Below are 20782 nucleotides of genomic sequence, written 5' to 3'. Positions count from 1 at the left end.
CCTTCAAACCCCCTTAAATACTCCTCAACTTCCACTGAAATCAGATAATTAGCCTCTTACAGTTGGTATGGCTACTTACACCTTTTCATGTTCACTGTATGTATATATACAGTATTTCTTACTATATGTTCCATTCTATGCATCCGATGAAGTGGGCTGTAGCCCACAAAAGCTTATGCTCAAAATAAATTTGTTAGTCTCTAAGGTGCCATGAGTACTCCTGTTCTTTTTGCGGATACAGACTAACACAGCTGCTACTCTGAAAACCGAGATCAATGGTAGTTATGGGTTCACAGCACATTTCTCTGATCTCCTTGCTCATGCAATGAGAGTGTGGGGAGAAAGGAGGCAGAGTAAACAGAAGCAAGGGAACAAGAGGAAGAAACAAGATAACACAGGAAAAAGCAAATCCCATATGGCAGAGAATAGTAAGAATATGAGAAATAAAGAATCAGTGTGCATTTTCAAAGGAAGAGATGAAAGGAGAGAATGAAAAAGAGAAAGCAATCAATAAAATGAGAGAATGGAAAGAAAGTGGAATTGAGGTGAGTAGAACAGATCAAAAAAGGAAAGGAGAAAAGAAAGTCAGATGGCAAAAGAGAGAAAAGCAAGAAAGGGCATATTTTAGGCCACCGAATTTAATTCAATTACTTTATGTTCCTTGTCTCATTGTAGGGGACAAGTGCCAAATACTATCTGTCTATTTGGGGGAGAATGTCTATTTTTATACTAATGTTGTATGAATATTGCTAGCTACTCTGGATAAAATAGCTAAACAATATAAGCAAAAGACAGAGAAGGTAATATGTACCAGAAAGCAGCACACAACCCCCTGTGACAGATGGAACCCCTAGCAGCAACCAGGCCCTGGCTTATTTGGATAGATGTCCCTTGAAACAATTTTGGGGAAACTATGCACAGATCCCAGCACAAACAGCTGGGTTCCACTTCTCCAGCAGCAAAGGGGGCTGGTGGAGCTCAAAGATTCTCACTCTGCTTCTTCTATCTAAACAATATCACTTTGGGTTTGGGGGTGGTAGTGAACGAATCACCTCTGCACAAAATCCTGAGGGTAGTCCTGTGCCTAAGGCAGTGATTGCATTGGACAGGAATACAATCAGTTTTGAAGGCTCTGAAAAATTGGTTTGCAGATCCACCCTAAAATGTTATGGGTCATCTTAGCTTATAGAGAACCAAATCCTCAACTGGTGTATACTGGTGTAGTTCCTTGGACCTCAATGGAGTGACACAGATTTATACTATACTAGCAGAGAATCTAATCCTATACTGTATGCATAATACAAATGCTAACACATTGTACACTGACCACGCACTCAATGACACAGAGATAGAAAGATAAAACTGCCTCAATTTAATTGCAACACAGCCCTCCCTTTGGTGGAAGTCAGCCAGAGAAAGTCTCCTTGAGAAATGCTTCAAGTGGCTGAACGCTAAGTGCTCCTGCCAAATGGGGCAAGATCACAGAGACAGAAATGACCTATTAGATCAAGTCCACCCCCTGCAAGTGCAGGAGGTACCAGCTGAATGCGTTGGGTTTTTTTGTGATTAAAAGGAACATGTGTGGGCTGCTCAGAGAATGGAGCTGGATGGTTTGTAACAATTACAAAAAAATCGTTCTGAAGAATGGTCAATGCAGTTTAAACTGTGTGCGGGGTGTATATTTTGTTGAAACAATTCACCCTTTTCTTCTATAAAACTGGCCACAGCTGCCTTTCCTTATCATAACAGGACCCAACAGTGGGAGCATGGGAACCATCAGTGAAATACTTTGTTTCAGCATCTTTTTCTTTTTATAGTGCTGTCAATTCATTTATATTGTGGATTCTGCTGTAGGAGAAAGAGGGCAGAGACAAGAAACTAGCTAAGAAGGACATAATCTGACGAGAATGACTACACAGGGAAAGAGAGACAAGGTGGGTGAGATAATATCTTTTATTGGACCAAATTCTGTGTCTGTCACCAATACCCCAACAAAAAACTTCAAGAACAGACTCCAATGAGAAACTGCAGAATTGGAATTAATTTGCAAACTGGACACCATTAAATTAGGCTTGAATAAAGACTGGGAGTGGGTGGGTCATTACACAAAGTAAAAATTATTTCCCCATGCTAATTTTTCCCCTACTGTTACTCACACCTTCCTGTCAACTGTTTGAAATGGGCCATCCTGATTATCACTACAAACATTTTTTTTCTCCTGATGATAATAGCCCACCTTAATTGATTGGTCTCATTACAGTTGTTATGGCGACACCCATTTTTTCATGTTCTCTGTGTATATATATCTTCCTACTGTATTTTCCACTGCATGCATCGGATGAAGTGGGTTTTAGCCCACGAAAGCTTATGCTCAAACAAATTTGTTAGTCTCTAAGGTGACACAAGTACTCATTCTTTTAACTGCTGCTCTGCTTTTCGCAAATACTATAGCTGCAAAGAGAGTGCCATCTGGTGGGTGCATGTGAGATAAACCTCTCTGAAAAATAATGGCCAAAATATGTAGCATCACCAAGGGGTAGGTTGCAGCAAATGTTGCAAAAATTAAAGAAATAATTAAATCTACAAAGTAAGCTCTGTCACTTAATTTGCTTTATGTAACAGAGTTAGTGTAATGCAAAACAGATACAGCTGTGAAGTCGTCTGGTAAAAGACCTTAAATATTTGCTCTGTCCAATTGCAGGAGGAAAACTGGTCTTATTGAAAAAACATAGAACTGGGAGTTAATAGAACTTAGATCAGTCCCTGGCTCAGCATAGGCACGGAAGGATATATTCAAACACACAAAGCTGATTTTCAGCGGGAGCTGGGTGCCTCTGAAAATGTCCCGCTTTCCGTGGGGCTACGATCAACTCCTGCAGGAACTGATCCCTTTCCTCCTAGTAAGTAAATAATATAATAATACCTAGCTTTTATATTGTGCTTTTCACCAGTAGGTCTGAAAGTGCTTTACAAATGAGATATAATTATCGCCACTTTATGGGTAAACAGGCACGGGGTACACTAAAGTGAAGCGACTTGTTCAAGATCACCAAGCGGAGCAGGGAATACATGGAGGTCGCCTGAGTTTCAGTGTTCTATCTCCTAGGCTACACTACTTCATTAAAATCATTGAAGGGGCATTGAGTGGGTTAATTCATGAATGTCTATATAGGGCTTTGAGATCATCCGATGGAAGCAGTCACTGGGGAAGTTCTGAATATTTCCCAGTGCCAGATTGCATGCTTTTATACAGAGATAAAAGAAGAGCACAATACCAGGGCTAATTCAGCTGGTGCTGCCAATCCTGCAGCTACAAGAGAAACGTCTCATTACGGTGACCCATGAAGGCTAGTGAAATGGTTGCCATACTTACTGCTCGTTATTATAATTTAATATTTATATTAAGCTAGTGCCCAAAAGCCCCGAACAGGATGTGGCCCATTGTGCTAGGCACTGCACAAACACTCAGAGACCCCCCACACACACCGAAATCAGACACTGTGTCTCCATGTGGAGGCAAGTGTCCATCCATGCAGATCCAGTTGCAATATCAGGGACAAATATTGCACGGGATGAAGGATGAGGTGTTGATTTAGACTTCTGTGAGCCCTCTGTGAAATAAAATCATCTCCCACTTTGACATGGCCTTGGCTGGAGCGTATCACAGGTTACCTCCCCTGTTTAACAGAAAATCTCCATTCCCCGAACTGCTTCCACAAACACCAGTTCAGACTCATTACCTATCCTCCCTTCCTTTTGAGGCACTTAATCTCTATAGCTGACACTGTATAAGAGACCGGGGCAGGTAAGGTATTCAGAAGAAAGAGGTTTGTTCACCAAATCTTAGGAATTAAATTGAATAATTTCTCAACAGAACCCAAATTTACTTGAGGCAGTCCTGACTACAATTAATGTATGTTCTATTTATTGGTTTGATTTGTCAATGGGCAGAAGATGAAAACTGAGTTTTTATTTACTTGCATAAAAATCCAACAAAACACTGCAATCTGAACTCAAGGACAGGGTCAGAAAACCATCTCTAATGTGATAAATATGTATTTGCAAATTCTATTTACTTTACTGGGCTTGCTTTCAGAAAAGAATTCAAAGAAATGCACTAACATCCTAATCTATTTCAATGTTAATCGAACTAACCTTAAATCCACTTGAAACAGCTGCTTCAACACATCTGATATGGATGATGACACTAAGTCGAGACAGCTGTTTGAATATTTATCAAGCTTGCCTTTTGGCATTGAGATTCTATGAATATTTTCTGGTTTTATACATCTGATTTTGTTTTACCCTTTCAGCTCCATGTAAATGAGCTCACATGTGAAACGAGTGGAAAAAACAATATATCAAATCCATTCCTACAAATCTGGAACACTCTAATATTTCAGAAGTACTCTCTCAATGCATTATATCATCCACCCTGACAATGGTGTCTGCGGCTGAGCAAACCTTTCAAGAAAGTATGCACGCTTGTCTTATGAGGTTTCAGAGTAACAACCGTGTTAGTCTGTATTCGCAAAAAGAAAAGGAGGACTTGTGGCACCTTAGAGACTAACCAATTTATTTGAGCATAAGCTTTCGTGAGCTACAGCTCACTTCATCGGATGAGGCTTTCCCCAAGGCTTTTCAATCAATCAATTAATTTATTTTGGGGAAGATTGTAATATATGTTTTAATGCACTCTGCTGCCAGGCCTACAAGGTCCAATTCATAAGAAAACAAAAACCATAACTGTCATATGCAGCTATTCCTAGATTAGATTGTGAAATATTAGGGTCATTAGAGTATTAGGAATCCAAGGGGAACTGACGGTTTAAAAGAAAACCTGATGTTGAAAGTGTGTCTAGTCTAGGTCAGACTAGATGATCTGGTGGTCTCTTATGGCCTTAAACTCCACAGCCGTATGCTTAGTAACATCTGTATATATAAACCACTTTTGCTGTACAAGCTGGGTGCAGCAAATTAATAGCCCAGTCCTAAAATCTTTACCTGACCAAAAAAAAAACAACCCATTGAGTGAAATTCTGCTCTCAATTACAGCAGTATAAATCTTGAGTAATTCCATTGACTTGTCGCCATGGGATCTTTACTCAAAATAAACAAACACTCATCCATAGTAACAGAAAACAAACACACCATTTAACCAATCCTTGCTCTACCCTAGGAAAAGCAAATGATAATTCCCTCGCTGGGTACCTAGGAACCCCTGATGTATCCACTCATGCTTGGCCCTTTATTACTCTGTGACCTCTGCTGTGCCCCCCTCATCACAAGGTATCCTTCTCACCTCAATTCTTGCTCCTTCAGCCTTCACTTCTCCAGCCCCCCTCCTTACACGTCTATTTCTTTATCCAAAGTTAAGCGGACATCACCAGCTTCAGTTCACTATTCTGAGTGCAAAGTGTTTAGCATCTTGTCCCATGAACCAGGTGTCTGTCTTGGAAGTGTGAATGTCTCCAGCTGGTGCTTGGAGGTATACAGCTTTCAAGCTGGTGCTCCTGTAATCTGCAGGGCTTTCCCATAATGACAAGAGGAGCTGCTCCTGGGGGAAGTCTTCAAGAATCTCTCTCCTGAGACGACAGGAGAAAGAAAGGAGTAGCGGGGCCAAGAGCTCCCTTTCATCAGAATGAAGAAATAGAAATTCACCTTGAGGAAGGGGGTGGGAGGCTGCTATTATGGGGATATTACAAAGGCCCCCTATAATGATACAGCAGAAAAGGACCCCCCCCAAAAAATATTGTGATCTAATAAAATGATCAAATAGCTTTCTATTTCATATGCCACTCTCTAACACACAGATGTACTTGCATTCCTCGGTCACTCTCCTTACTATGTGACCGGACAAGAGTATACATTGCTTCCAGGGCCACACGTCAATCTGTTGCTGCACATAAACTGGGGGTACCAGGATGTGTCAGCAAATCTGCTCAGAGTTTCTTTCTATTGCACTCGATCACATAAATGGTGGCTTCAAGTGCAGGGTTTAAGTGTCTATCTCACCTTAGCAGCTCAGCAACCATCCGGAAGGTTCTCAGAAAATACTGAGTTGAGGCACTAAACCAGGGGTGGGCAAACTTTTTGGCCTGAGGGCCACATCGGGGTTGCAACACTATATGGAGGGCCAGGTAGAGAAGGCTGTGCCTCCCCAAACAGCCTGGTCCCTGCCCCCATCCACCTCTTCCCACTTCCCGCCCCCTGACTGCGCCCCTCAGAACCCCCTACCCATCCAACCCCCCATGCTCCTTGTCCCGACTGCCCCCTCCTGGGACCGCACCCCCTACCCAAACACCCCTTCTCCCTGTCCCCTGACTGCCCCGCCCCTATCCATACCCCCGCCCCCTAACAGACCCCCCGGGACTCCCATGCGTATCCAGCCTCCCCTGTTCCCCATTCCCTGACCCCCCCCAAACCTCCACCCCATCCAACCGCCCCCCTTCTCCCTGTCCCCTGACTGCTCCCCGGGACCCCCCGCTCCCTGCCACACTGGAGCCACCACGCCGCCGTGCTGCCTGGCAGGAGCAGCAGGCCAGAGCATTGGCGGAGCAGCACGCTGAGGCTGCAAGGGAGGGGGAGCAGCGGAGGAGGGGCTAGGGACTAGCCTCCCTGACTGGGAGCTCAGGGGCTCGGCAGGACGGTCCCATGGGCTGGATGTGACCCATGGACTGTTGTTTGTCCACCTCTGCACTAAAGAAAACTGGCATGGCTCAGAAGGCACTCACTCCTTCGTGGGCTGGTGCCTGTAACTAGGAAATGGGACCATTATCCTGTGATATAGTTTTAATGCATTCATCAAAAAATTACCTAAGGGCTTGGCTATACTTCCAAGTTGCAATAAAGGAGCCCTGGGCGCACTAGCTCACTACCCGTCCACACTGGCAAGGCACGTAGAGCGCTCTGACTCCACGGATACAGCGCGGCTGGTACTCCACCTCGGCGAGTGGAATAACATTTGCTGCGCCCCTGCTGGAGCGCCGCGGCACCAGTGTGAACGAGGTGTTGCAGAACTCAAAGCGCTCTACATCTCCAAGTGTAGCCATGCCCTAAGTATTCTTGTCTTCCACTATGGGCATGGCTACACTTGCAGATGTAGAGCGCTCTGAGTTAAACCAGCCTTCGCAGAGTGCAGTAGGGAAAGCGCTGCAACCAGTCCACACTGACAGCTGCAAGCGCACTGGCATGGCCACATTAGCAGCTCTTGCAACGGCCACAGAGAGCAGTGCATTGTGGTAGCGATCCCACTATGCAAGTGGCTGCAACGTGCTTTGGGGGAGGGGATGTGGGGGGGGTGTGTGACAGGGAATGTGGGGGGAAGAGAGATGGGGGGGGCTGAGAGCATGTCAGCATGCTGTCTTGTAAGTTTAGACAGCAGCAGACCCCCCCGCCATCTCTCTCTCTCACACACAGCGTTCCACCATAATAGTTTGCTTTGTCTCAGAGCAGATAAGCATGCCGGATGTCAGAAATGGTGCTTTCAAAGGGTATAGCCGCATTCCTGCAGTGATTCGAAAACAATGACAAGAGTGGCCACTTGACTTAAGGGGATTATGGAACGTTTCTGGAGGCCAATCAGAGTGCAGTAATGCAACACCTCGTTCACACTGACACCTGGGTGTCTCAGCCAAGGCACACCAAGCATTAATCTTCTCGCCGAGGTGGTGTACCAGGAGCGCTCTACGTGCCTTGCCAGTGTGGATGGCTAGTGAGCTAGGGTGCTCAGGGCTGCTTTAATGCACTCTAACTCGCAAGTGTAGCCTCGCCCTGGGAGTGAATTATTAGTTCCAAATAAAGTCAGTGATTAGTATCACTGGTGTAATTATTGTGTAAGCTTCTCCAGACAGCTCTCCCTATGTACCTCACTCCTGAACCACATCTCCCCTGCTATTCTACACACAGGGTTTTTTTTTCCAGACATGCCACCTGTATCAAATTTGATATTGATTTGATAATGTGCACAAATGGACACTAAAATGAGAAAATCATTTTCATCAGCCACCAAAGGGTCAATTTCTTCTCTCCTTATGCAGGCAGTCCTATTAAATTTAATGGAATTACTTGTGGTAAGGCCCAATCCAACTTCCAGTGAAGTCAAGTCCCAATTACTCTGATGGGAACTAGACTGGATTCTGAGTGAGGAGATCAGAATCTGTCCCTAGAATTGGATTTAAACATCAAAGATCAAGAGTTAAGTTGACACTTATCTACATGTTTATTAGACAATACTTTAAGCTTTCAGGCCTTATGAAGCCTAAGTCATGCTTATACTACAAACTACATATAGAATTCTTGCCACATAAATATAGCAACTTTTCCTAGCTCCCTTTCATCCTCCAGAGAACACTATGGATTTATACATAGCCATGTTGGTGTGATTGCATTTTAAATGAGAAAAGAGAATTTTGTTTTGGAAAATTTATTTAGAGAGTAAACATTATTCCAGAGTTAGGGGGGGGTTTCGACAATTTATTGTTTAATTTAGTATTTCCTTTCTACCGCAAGACATTAAAGATGATCCATGTACTGCTTCGAGGTGTCTTGCATCCCACAGAGTTTACTTGTGTATCTAGGTCACCAGCTCCATTTGGCACTGTTTGTCACCACCAAAAATAAGGATTCTGGACATTTTAGTTCCAAGGAGGCTGATTTTCAAGATGGCTAGGAACTAGTGGTTTGGAGGGTAGGCAAATACCTGACCTACCACAGGACTCCAAATACCACTCAGTTCAGAAGTATCTGAACTAACCTCATATCTATGTTGTAGATAGAAAGTGTATATCATGCCTACATTGTGGTATTAAAATAAAATAGGCACTGTACAAGTTGTAAGGACTAGACATTTCCATTTAACTTCTGGGTTCTTCCAATCAATGTCATTGTGAAATCTTCTTTTCTGCAGAACAAAAAATTCCCTTAGTAAAAAGGTAGCACTGCAAATTGTAATAAGTGTTGACTGAATATGCACACGGTACAAATAACTTACCTTCATCAAGAAAAGACGATGTAAACCATTAATACACAACCCACAATCCAGCCAACCATGAGAAGTGCAGGTACAACAAGACGTGAGTATGGGATTTCCCCTGAAGAGAGAGAATATAGACTTTTATTCAGAAAGAGTATGACAGATAGGTCATGTTACACTAACTCTAAATCTGTTAAGTAAAACATGTGAAAACTGTGCTGATCTTTAAAAAAAAAAAAAAGACCAGTGAACTGAGGCAACCAATAATAGACAATAGTGAAAGCCTAACGGATTTTTTAATTACCATGTAAAATTATGATTGTACATGAAAAGATTCTTATTTAGCACAGTGATTTAGAAAATAGAAATCAAGTTTTAGGAAAATCTATTTCTGTTCTAAATCAGGATTTCAAGAAAAAAATTTCAACCTCTTCCAGCAAATAGTAAGTTTGTACTGCCCAAAAGCTTACTACTAAGAATGGGATCCACAGAAATACTTTTTGGCCAGGATGAGTCCACTTTAGTTTCCTTTTAGAAAACATTTCAAAATAAGTCCTCCAGCAATGAAAAATATAGGAACTGTTTTGATAGCATAAGACCACGCATCACATTGAGGTGACTGGATCACATTGGCAGTCTTGGTGGGGTAATCAACAGCTCAATATTTTGCTCACTACACTATAAAAGCTAAATACACAGAGTATGCCATACCACTAAATAATAGACAGCACCTCTACACACAAGAACTGCATAGACTTCTATTTAAAATACAGCATGGATAAGCAACCACATAACACAAAGATAAACTCCATTGTAGGGTTTTGGTGACATGGAGCCACAAGGAAATTCCAAACTACACTTTCTTTTTGAGACACTTACGTATCGGATACTTCATTAGAGAAAGATACTTCTATTGAGAGACTGGCTGTAATATTTCCTAAAGGTCACATTACAAATGAAGGGCTGTATCCTGCAGGGTGGCAGCACAGAGTTTGTACAGAACAGTTGCTAAATTAACAGTAGGGCTGCTGAGTATGGTGCTTTGTTACTTGAGAGCTAATTAGATGAAGTAAGATATGAGAAGCAGGCGCTGCAAGCTGGTGGGTCAGCAAGAACACTGCCCAGCATAAATCATAAAGCACTGAGCAGCTGGCTCTGTGGAATAGTGTTTCATAGGAACCATTGGAAGCATTTATGTTAGTGGAGGAGCAGTCCTAAACACTGCTCACAAGCACAAGACACTGCTCCTGGGACCTAATCCAAAGTCCATTGCAGTCAACGGAAAGGCCCACTGACTTCAAGAGACTTTGGATCAGAGAGGTGGTTGACAGCAGGAGTAACTGAAAATCCTAAAAACAGCTGCTATGCCCCATATTTGCCAGTCAGCGCCTATGCTACTGCCATGCTCTCTTTCTCCCCATCGCCCTAGTTTTTCCTCTTTCTTAGTTGTATGAATCTCAGAGCCAGGGGTTTGTTCAGATTGCCGAGCACCCTGCTCTTTTCTGCACACTCCACGGAAGCTCCTCTGCACAGGAAAGGAGCAAACTGAGTGCTTTGGATCTCTGCACTTCAGCAGCTTGCAAGAACAAGTGTAAAGAGCCTAATCCTGCAATCCTCACTCCCATGAGTAGTCCTTATGAAGTCAAGGATTTCGCTAGTACAGGATATTTGCATGAATGAGGGATTACTGGCTAAGTGCATCACTATATAACTGGAAATGGGCACTAAGCAGCCAGTCTTTCCATTCCTCACTCAGCTTCCTCCTTTTTATCCAGAACGGTGTAAGGGCTCAGCTTTTCAGTCTTTACTCAGGTAAAGCTCCCCCTAACATGAATAGGATTGTGCCCAGGGTCTCAATGAACTCCTATTGCACTTGAGATGTCCAATCTGGCCAGGGCTGAAATGGGTTTACAGTGGTGAGTAAAAACCACATTCTTTGGTCTTTAAGCCAGTGTGCAAGCCAATTTGCTCCTTGCACAGGCTTAAAAATCTTGATCTTATACCTCCCATGCCCCTTAACCCCCAAATATCTCAGCAGATTTCACTTAGTAGATTTTTTTATATTCTATACCGTATGTACACACACATACCCCTAAACTACCATTTAGCCAACAGTCTGAATATGGAGTAGTGTGGAATCACTCGGGAGCTCGTGGAGGGATTGTGCAACCCCATGCAAAGGAGATGGTGTATGCTGCACCACCCTGTGCTGTGAGCCTGCGCTGAGGGCTGGTACAGATGGAGACAGGCTATAAACTCTGCCTCGCTGTCCCCTCTGGGGTGCTATATGCCTATGGGGTGCACTGAGGGAGGGGTCATTATGTGTCACTGTCTACATCTATTCCCCTTGTATCCTTGTAAGTGCTTGTCACAATATGGCAGATGCTGCCTATGTGTGTCCATCTACATATCTATAGCCACACATGCTTTATGGTACAGAATAGAGACCATACAAATATGTTGGTCTTAAAAGAAATTTAAAGATTCTTCTAAGATTCTATTATTTCCCTGGGATAAGGAGACTCATTCCAACAAACTCTGAAGAAAGGACTAGCATGGGATCTGCGTATAAGAATATATAAATAACTCGGGAGCTTTTGTTGACTTTGTGTCCTCAGTATCGAAGAGGCATATATTGTTCACAATTACACAGCATGGAAGATGTTGCTGCTTTTATAAAATATGGACTTTATTTTTTTTTTATTTGTAACATCTATCCAAAGAGCAATAAGGGAATGTCATTCTTACAGGAAAATAATGTTACAAAGAATTTCTGACTGGAGCAGAAAGTTACAACATTCTAAAATGAATGTGCAATCAAATAAATACTTTTCTAAAGAAGAGAAGCACTCTTTATAAAGTGATAATTCCAATTACACAAATCAATCCATCTCCTGGGCTAGTCAGCTCACGCTAAAGAGGTGCTGGTTTGAGGCATCAGTATCCCAAAGGGTCAACAATATGATGAAATAGTTAATAACCAGGCACCCATCCATACTTGTATGCGTGGATTAGAATGATAAAATAAACCTGTCAATCCTGCTTTTTCAGAATGTGTATTTGATGATACACTGCATACTACATCTTCCTAGATGTCAAAAGCCCCAGATGTCCACTGTCCACCTGCCAAACTCCTCTGACAGCTTCTTCAATGCAATTATGTATTGTCAATACAAAATCTCTGACACACTGAAAATTCATTTCAATAACAAAATAAATAAAGGGAGAGCTCTGGTATGGATTGTTTTAGCAATTTTCATATTTAAATAATTAAAATCCTTTTATCTTTCAGTTAAGTGAGGTTGCCTCATGAATTGTCTGTCTGCTGCACTGAGGTATTGCAAGAGCCAGGGACCTTAATGGAGAATTTTGATCCAGCTTGCAGTTGAGTACATAGGACCTTGGTTAAAGATATAATTATATAGGAAACAGTGACATCTAGTTGATAGGGCACCAGGCTGGGCGTCAGGAGACCTGGGTTCTAGTCCTGACTCTACCACTGTTTTACTGTAAAATCTAGGCCAAATCATGTGTGTCTTCCTTTATTTATTTATTTGTAAAATGGGAACAATGAGACATACCCTACTGATGTAAAGTACTTTGATATCTATGGATAAAACAGCTATATAAATACTAAATATTATTATTTATTCTGCATAGTGGTTGAAATGAAAAAGTCAGCATTCACCAACATTTATCACACTGCTGAAGCTGAGATTAGCACAGTTTTCCCTGTACTTAGAAGATACCAATGGTGACTGTGTAGGTGGCAGATTGTTCTCACTGGCTTTTACCATCTACAAATTTATAACACTTAATACTACAAATAATAAATCAAACAGAACATTTCTACAAGTAAACAACTTGAGTAACTACATGTACCAACCGCCAACATGGTTACACCTATAGTTGCTTTCCATCCACTCCTCGTGAAAATGGTGTAAATACAGCAGTGCACTATGTGTAGAATGCACTTTATTGTCGTTTGTTATGGGCAATCAATGCAAAAATCACACGTTGTGATTTCACTTTGCCCTGCCATTTGGAAACTGTGGAGTCACAACCTAGCTCATATAAAAACAAAAGGATATTTATCTTTCTCACTTTCCCATACCCTCAGACTGTACCCACACAAACAATATCATTTATACACACACAATCTATACATATACATGCACTGAACATATTGTTAAACACAAATCAAAATATTCACAATAGTTTGGTAAATTAGAGACTCCTGTCAACTTAAAAAGTACATGTCTGGCTGAATAGATTGCAACTACTGTTGTTTAAACAACAACTGAGATGACTACTGCTGAAAGAGATCAAAGAGAAAAAAGTGTTCTCCGGTTTCCAGTGTGTTGGTATATTTGACAATACTTTGCATATAGTCATTTTTAGTGTTTAACCTATAAAGTCAGTTAGTCACTTTCCCTTACTGTTAGTCTTTCATGGGGACAGACTTTAAAAAACAGGAAAATGTGATTGTAAAAGCACAAAAACTGCCAGTGAGATTCGGAAGCAGGAGACTTCAAAATACTTTTAACTTTTTTTTTTTTAGCAGATTGGATTTCAAATGTACTCTATTCCTTTACTGAAAAGTAAAATATACAATACATCATCTAGGAATTAGTAGCTTACAAGTAGCATAATATCTTTGCACTATACTGCTATACTTATGCATTTTAAACATACATTATTTATCTGTGCATCTTACCTACTTCTGCCATTCCTCCCTCTACTGGATTTATTGACAAGTTTTAAGGTTTGCCTCAGCAGTTGTTACTGTGAGCTCTGGGATGCTTTAAATAGAGCAATATTTGGAATGTACTGCAGCTGCTTTTACACTGATGCCAATTTTCTGCTATATGCATTCAATTGTTTGAAAAGAGTTCAGGTCTTAAAGTTTACAACTTCCAGTTCTTGTTAATTTATAGAACTGTATTAAAGAAAGATAGGAGGTTAATTTTTGCATGGACAATGAAATGAGGGCTGAAGTTTGATTTATGGTGTCTTAGCTTAGTTTCAGCATTTTACTGTGTAATATTCATGATCATCACTTTATTTAGAGCAAGACTGGGATCCAATTTGCTCTTGAATTCCCAATCCTCCTTAATTCCATTCCCTGATAAGAAGACAAGCAACATTACAGTTGCTTGTACATTTGTGTTACTATTATTTTCTATGCACCAACATTGAGTTTGGCATTGCACAGGACAGGAGAGAAAAGGAGACAGTCCCTAACCCTAAGAGTTTACAATCTAGAATCCTGTTTCTCTTATTCATGTGAGTGAGTATATTCAGTGGAGACACTCACATGAATGACGTAAAAAGCATTTTGCCATAAATATAACATATAAATAGGTAATTTAATAAAAATGGTTACAAGCTGCAATCTCGAATAATGCAGGGGAAAAATATAGGAACTGTTGCCAGCTGTATGCCAAAAAGATAAACTGTATGTGTTGAATTAAGGGGGAAATCCACATACAGATTATTAGGAAATGTTCCTGGTAATAGCTTTTTCACTGATTCATTAAGGATCTGTTCAGAGATCATTTGCTCGATGGAATCCAGTATTAAATATAGATTGTTCCACAGAAGATTGGAGATTGTTAGATATGCAGGTTCAATTGTACATTATCCATAAACACTAAACAGGATGTTTTTCTCTATTTTGCTTCAGGGTTAGGATGACATTAATTTTCAGCATGCTTCAGCTCACGAAAGCTTATGCTCAAATAAATTTGTTAGTCTCTAAGGTGCCACAAGTCCTCCTTTTCTTTTTGCGGATACAGACTAACACGGCTGCTACTCTGAAACCTGTCATTCATTTTCAGCAAAATTATGTCCTTCAGAAAAATTAATATGATATGCAATCCCACTTGAGAGCTGTGCCTAAATGTCAACAAAGTGAACATTCTCCCCTATGGTTTTGAAATATAGCAAAATGATGAAGTGTTGGTCAAAGCTATGACAAGCTTTACTGGATTTTTGGGGGTTATCTGATCCAGATGTTTGCACTGTAAGTAATTTAGAACTGATCATACTGCCCCAAAGCTCTGCCCCTGCTCTACCTACATGTGACATCAAAATGAAATGGTGCTCACAGCATATTATGCAGATCTTCATAACATAATTATCCCTTTTCATATGTGTTTTAATCAGCAGTGAAGTAATTAACATTGTTGACCTTTAAAATGTTATCATTGTGCTTCAGCATTAACTCCTTATTAAGATGGATGGGGAGCTCACACCTTTCTTAAAGCAACTGTATCAGGCTGACCACAGGCTGACATTTTTAAAGGTTTTCTTAATATTTCTTTTGAATCAAAGTTTAAATATTGGAGCACAAGATGTTCTCCACCAGAGACAAGCAAGGACTCGTGGAGCCATTGTGAGCTAACTGATTCTAAAACCTGCTGACAACACGTGCACCTGCTCTTTTAAAAGGGGTGTAAATGAAAGCTAAAAGCCCAGGGTTCTGCGGGGTGAGGGTTTCCCTGGCACAGGCAATGTGGGATACAACGATACAGCTACTTTTCAAGGACTCTCACAAGCCCTGTGTAGGAGGCACGCCAGCTATGGAGATTCTGGGCCGAACTACAGCCCACAGGGACAGGAAAGACTGCCATAACTTAGAAACTAAATACCCACGTAAAAGGCAGTCGAAAGTGTGCTCACCACTGTATACAGGGTAAGAGCTCTTTTTCCTGTAACGGTGGAAACTATGGGCCCCGTACGGTGTATATTTGGTATCTGTGTGCAAAATATTCTCATCTAGGATGAACAAGAAAAATGGGTGACAATGAGATAATTGAAAGGGAATGATTTCTATTTTCATAGTCAGTGTCTTAGAAACCACACTAGGACACACAAAGTGACTTAGCTGCACTCAACTCAGCATAACTTTATTGAAGTCAATAGAGAGGATTAATTTAAACTTATTATGTATCTATTTCCCATCTTGCTGTCAACAATTCTTGTTTCCATGCCTGCTTACTTCAGCATGGTTTCTAAACTGATGACCACAGAAAAACAATGAAACCAAATGTCACCCACTGAAGTTCCCACCAGTCTCCAGTATCAAATGTCTGACTAGTTTTCTGGTTTCTCTTTCTGCCACTCTGTATTTAACTGATTCACCATTGCTTTACTTTAGCTTAAGGACGAATTACATGGACATAAAACAGAAGTAATACTTTTAAAAGGGCCAGAGCAGTATAAAGGGGACCTGCCCTGAGTGCATCAGGCCCATGCTGTCCTGTTTAGGTAGGTATATTTTTTCCTGTATTTACCTTAAACTGTATTTACCTTTTGTCCCCAGGCCAATGGAATTTGGGACTTCTATGTGGACTTCCACTCCTACCACATAACTCCTGGGCCATAACTCTCTTCAGGCAGACTGGCCAATCCAATGGTCATACTATTATTGGTCCATCTGTCCATGGCTGCATTCCCTGCCACCCTTTTCAAAGGGTGGATGAATGTACGGATTGCAAAGTAAAACTGCTACCGACATCTGCTGCTACTTATATGGGTTTTCCCTGGGGAATATATGTTCCTAGACTGGCTGCTCCTCGACTATTGCTCCCCTTCAGCTACAATATCCAAAATTATGTGTTTAAATGGGCTGCCACTGACTCAGCGGGTTTGGGGAGATGCTATGTAGGTTTCACTCTACTATTCCCATTTGGCTGCAATCTGTGGCGTGGTTTGATTTCCTCCATGCATTGCAATGGAATGGAGCAAAGGGCCCTTATCCTGATTCCACACACACTCTCTTATTCCTGTCTGATAGTCATCTAACTATTTTCTTTTCCATTTATATACTTCTGTTTCAACCCTTTCTCCTAAAGTAGCTTTGTTCTTCATAACCCTTGCAGAAAACCTCAGTGTGTCACAGCTAACCTTCTGGTCTGTTATCTGCATTGTATTCAGAATGGAGAGCAGATTTGTTCCCTGTTTAATGGCCACAGTCCTCTACATTCTCTAAAGAAATCAGAGATTACATTATTTTCCCGTGATACCTGAAAGATTTTTTTAAAAAATTACAGAAATATTGAGCCCATCACTGAAGCACAGCTGCTTCGGTCAATTTGTGCTTATATCTCCTACATTCTTCTGTTTTTAAATGTATGTCAGGGGCACCTAGCCCTCTGGATGAGTGCTTTCTTTGGTGGAGTTTCCATTGCTACAGGTACCATGGAGACACAAAGCCTGATTCTCCTATCGCCTGCATCAGTTTTACACCAGCGTGTCTGGTGACATCAATGAAGTTACTCCTGATTTACCTGAGGGCAGGATCAGGCCTGTAGAATCTGCAAGCTCCTGCTTGGTAGAACCATGAGGCTGATTTCCTGCAGGACTCTGCAGTACTTCTAGCACTGCAGAAATGTGCCATCTACTTTTCAATGAAGGCTCCTCTGGTCTCCTCAAAGAACATGAAGGGTCTGATCCTATGATCACTGAAGAGGATGGAAAGACCCCCCACTGGCTTTTATAGGCAGTGGGTCAGTCTGACTGTACGTTTTTGCTCTCATAAGTCTAACTATTCTGATTATTATACTATTCCTGCATCCTAAATTTGATTTATTTCATTGAATTATTCCTAGGACCCTATTGTTGAGAGTTCTTCAGTTTATAAACAACCATTCCTCACCCCGGTGGTCTAGCAGGAGTGAAGTTAGCATTGAGGGATTATTAATCACAAAACCTGGGCAGCAAAACTCATTCTCTCTTCCAAGAGGAAAATAAACTCCCAACTGGGAGTTATTAACCTCTCTTCCAAATTCTTCAGCATTACATTCTGAGATTTGTAATAATCACCTTATAAAATTATAGGATAAACAACCAGCACAACGCAGGTCTGTTTCACTCAGAAGTTTCAACTTTTGCTGGCTTTAAAACCATTTGTTTTTTCATAGGCCTCTGAGGAGCGATTCTTCTAGCACAGTAGGTGAAACACAGTGTTCCCTAACAGATCTTTGTTTATAATACTTCCTAAAGATGTCAAGATTTAATAAAACAGGTCCCAAGCCTTTTCCAATCTATAGTACATCCTAGTAAAATCTCTAAGTGAAGCATTTAAAACCTGAAGAGATTTTCTACATATTGACTAAATCTTTCTTTGTTCAAGATAAACCAGAATTTTAATCTACAGTCTCATCCAGGAACTTTCTTCTAAATCTAGGTAGTGGCATATGCATCATCCCTATAGTATAGCTGCTCCATTTTAAATCATATTTAAAATCTGTAAAGGCATTTCCCTTTTCCTATCTTACCACTTGAGTCCTCATTGGTTTTATTGGGCTATTTATTTGTGAACATACAGAATAAAAACCTGTAAGATACAGTATAGAATACAAAAAGACCTCTGATGGAGTCCAACTAGGAGAGCTTGTAGGATCAAATATACAGCACTTTAGTCAATTGGCTTATGAAGCACTGGGGAACAGAGTAAATGGTTCCACTGGCTACTAACCATCGCCATCTTATTTTTCATTACTCGCATAGGAAAAAACAACATAAACAAAGAAGGAAAGAATGCAGTGGAGTAAACTGATGTAAACAGGAGCTAAACAGCCTACATCCCCTGTTTCTCTCTCTTACATGACTAACCTTTTCCGTCTAACCTGCAGATTCTGTCACCATTATTCATGTTAGGGTTTGACCTCAGTGGGGTATTTGTGCAGTAGGGAACTAACTACTCATTCAACAACTCCATCAGAATCTGGCCCCTGATTTCTAATTTTCGTGGTAACTCCTCTGTTACCTTTGTTTGGGTTAAAACCTGGATTAGGCACAGGACAAAAATGAAAATTAGTGTTGTGCTTTTAGATTAGTTCTTAATAAAGAATGATGCAATGTTGTCTGAGTCACAGTTATCACTCCTTTTTAAGGAGACACTATGGACTGAATTAGCAAAGGTGCTGCAGATTAGTCCCGAAGTTTTTTGGCAGGGGTGTATGAATATGCCTACAGACTGCTTGTCAACACATTGCTGGCTTTTGCAAATCATTCTTTCAAGTTCACGAGCAATACAATTCCCTTTAAAAAATGCCTGCCTCTCAGCAAGCATTGCATGAAGAGTCTAATTTGGTTTTAGTAATTTAAAACAGGTACTTTGCAAAACAACTCATGAATCTATAATATTCTATCATGCTATGCATACCTCCCGCACAGCTCAGTGTATTATTTCATGATGAGAGACAAGATTAAAGATTAAAGCCCAAGCTTTAAATGCTTTTTCTAACTTTGGTGTTGAGGACAATAGTTTTTTGGGATAGTATCCAGTTCATTGTAGAAATAGGATTCTGTTCCCTGTACAACACAAAAACATTTATTTAAAAACTCTGTGATGCAATACCGTCATTGTCTGCATAGCTGCTCCTATAAGAATTCTATTTGCTGTACTTCTGCTAATTATATACACCTGATCTAGTGGAAATAATTTCTGCCATGAACAATGTATCCCCAACAAGACATACTGACCTTCGTGAATTGGGATCTTTCCAGTCCTTGCTCTTTTGAGCAAGGACACAGAGTCAATGCCCTTTAAAACAGCTTCAAGAACTAAATTAATTTAGCTGAAAGCATAAAAGGGATTATTTAGCAAATCTCAGGTGTGAAGTTCAGTTGTGTTACTCTACATTTTTTGTAAATTTACAGTTTAAAATGCGAGTTATTTGAAGCTACTAAACCACAATACAGAATGCAAGAATACACATTGGAAATAAATTAAATTCTACAATAGATCAAAGCACAACAGCCAAAACAAACAGGTGTACAGTTTCAAATATAAAAGCAAAGACATCTACACTACAAATGACCAAGGAAACAGAGCTCAGAGGATAATTCATAGCAAGTACTTGACTTGCTTCTTGCCTGCTTGCAGAAAGTCCATGAGAAGAACATGATTTCCTGAAATTGACTAGTGATTGAATTTGCAACGTTTTTTTTCATTTCCCCCCTTCCCTGTTTATTGTGATGATCCCATATGCAATATTCAACATTTGACCTGTTTTGGTTAGGGGTGATTGGTCACCAAATCACAGGATATAATTTCTCCTCATGAACTGGGTGAATAAGGTATTCAAGCAAGTGAGTAGTCCTATTGACTTCAATGAGTCTACTCATGTACTTAAAGTTAAGCACATGCTTTAAGTGAGCTGCTGAAATCAGGCCATAATCAAGAGGAGGGATTGAACAATCCACTGGAGCTTTGAGTTTCTTGGGAAGAGAAAGCATTACATGGGGTGGAAACAGGATTGTGCTATTTTAGAAAATATTAAATCTTTTGCTTTCTGGGCCATACAGATTTTGCTTTAGAGAAAGATCAGGCTACTGCTAGATTGGCCATATCTATTGTTTAAACGACTATATCTATAAAATAGTTGATAAAATACCATGGATCAGAGTGACTATCTAGGTATCAAATGATAAAGCATAGCATTTCTATTTCTGTTAGCAGTATTTATAGCATCTGAACATCTATACACACCATTTTGTAGATTAGCTGAGGAATGCTTTCCTTTTTACATATCCCACTTGATTCATACATTCTTTTAGGAGGCACTGCTTCCAAAAAGGCTAGAAGCATTTCACTGAGAATATTAAAATCTGATTTGAGGAGAAAATTGCCTCGTATAATTTACAAGTTTCTTGGACTTTCCCATTATGAAATGTTAGCCCCCATCAAAGAAAATTGACATTTTCTTCCATTAAAGCAGCTTCTTCTCTTAGAAAATGAGGCGGCAATAAGTCAAAGGCCCTATTTTTATATATATATATATCTTATTACTATTA

General features: G+C 40.6%; 1 protein-coding gene across 1 annotated transcript; it reads right to left on the bottom strand.

Annotated features, from left to right (window-relative positions):
- Positions 1–8997: 8997 nt before the first annotated feature.
- On the bottom strand, positions 8998–18635 carry STRIT1 (small transmembrane regulator of ion transport 1). Its single transcript, XM_073358764.1, has 2 exons — positions 18596–18635; positions 8998–9092 (listed from the first exon to the last, which is right to left on the bottom strand). The coding sequence occupies exons 1-2, from the start codon at positions 18633–18635 to the stop codon at positions 8998–9000; spliced, it is 135 nt and encodes a 44-aa protein (XP_073214865.1).
- Positions 18636–20782: the final 2147 nt, after the last annotated feature.

The sequence above is a fragment of the Lepidochelys kempii genome, chromosome 9 (assembly GCF_965140265.1).
Source record: "Lepidochelys kempii isolate rLepKem1 chromosome 9, rLepKem1.hap2, whole genome shotgun sequence".
In the NCBI taxonomy this organism is placed as follows: Eukaryota; Metazoa; Chordata; order Testudines; family Cheloniidae; genus Lepidochelys; species Lepidochelys kempii.
This window is presented reverse-complemented; position numbering and strand designations above follow the sequence as displayed.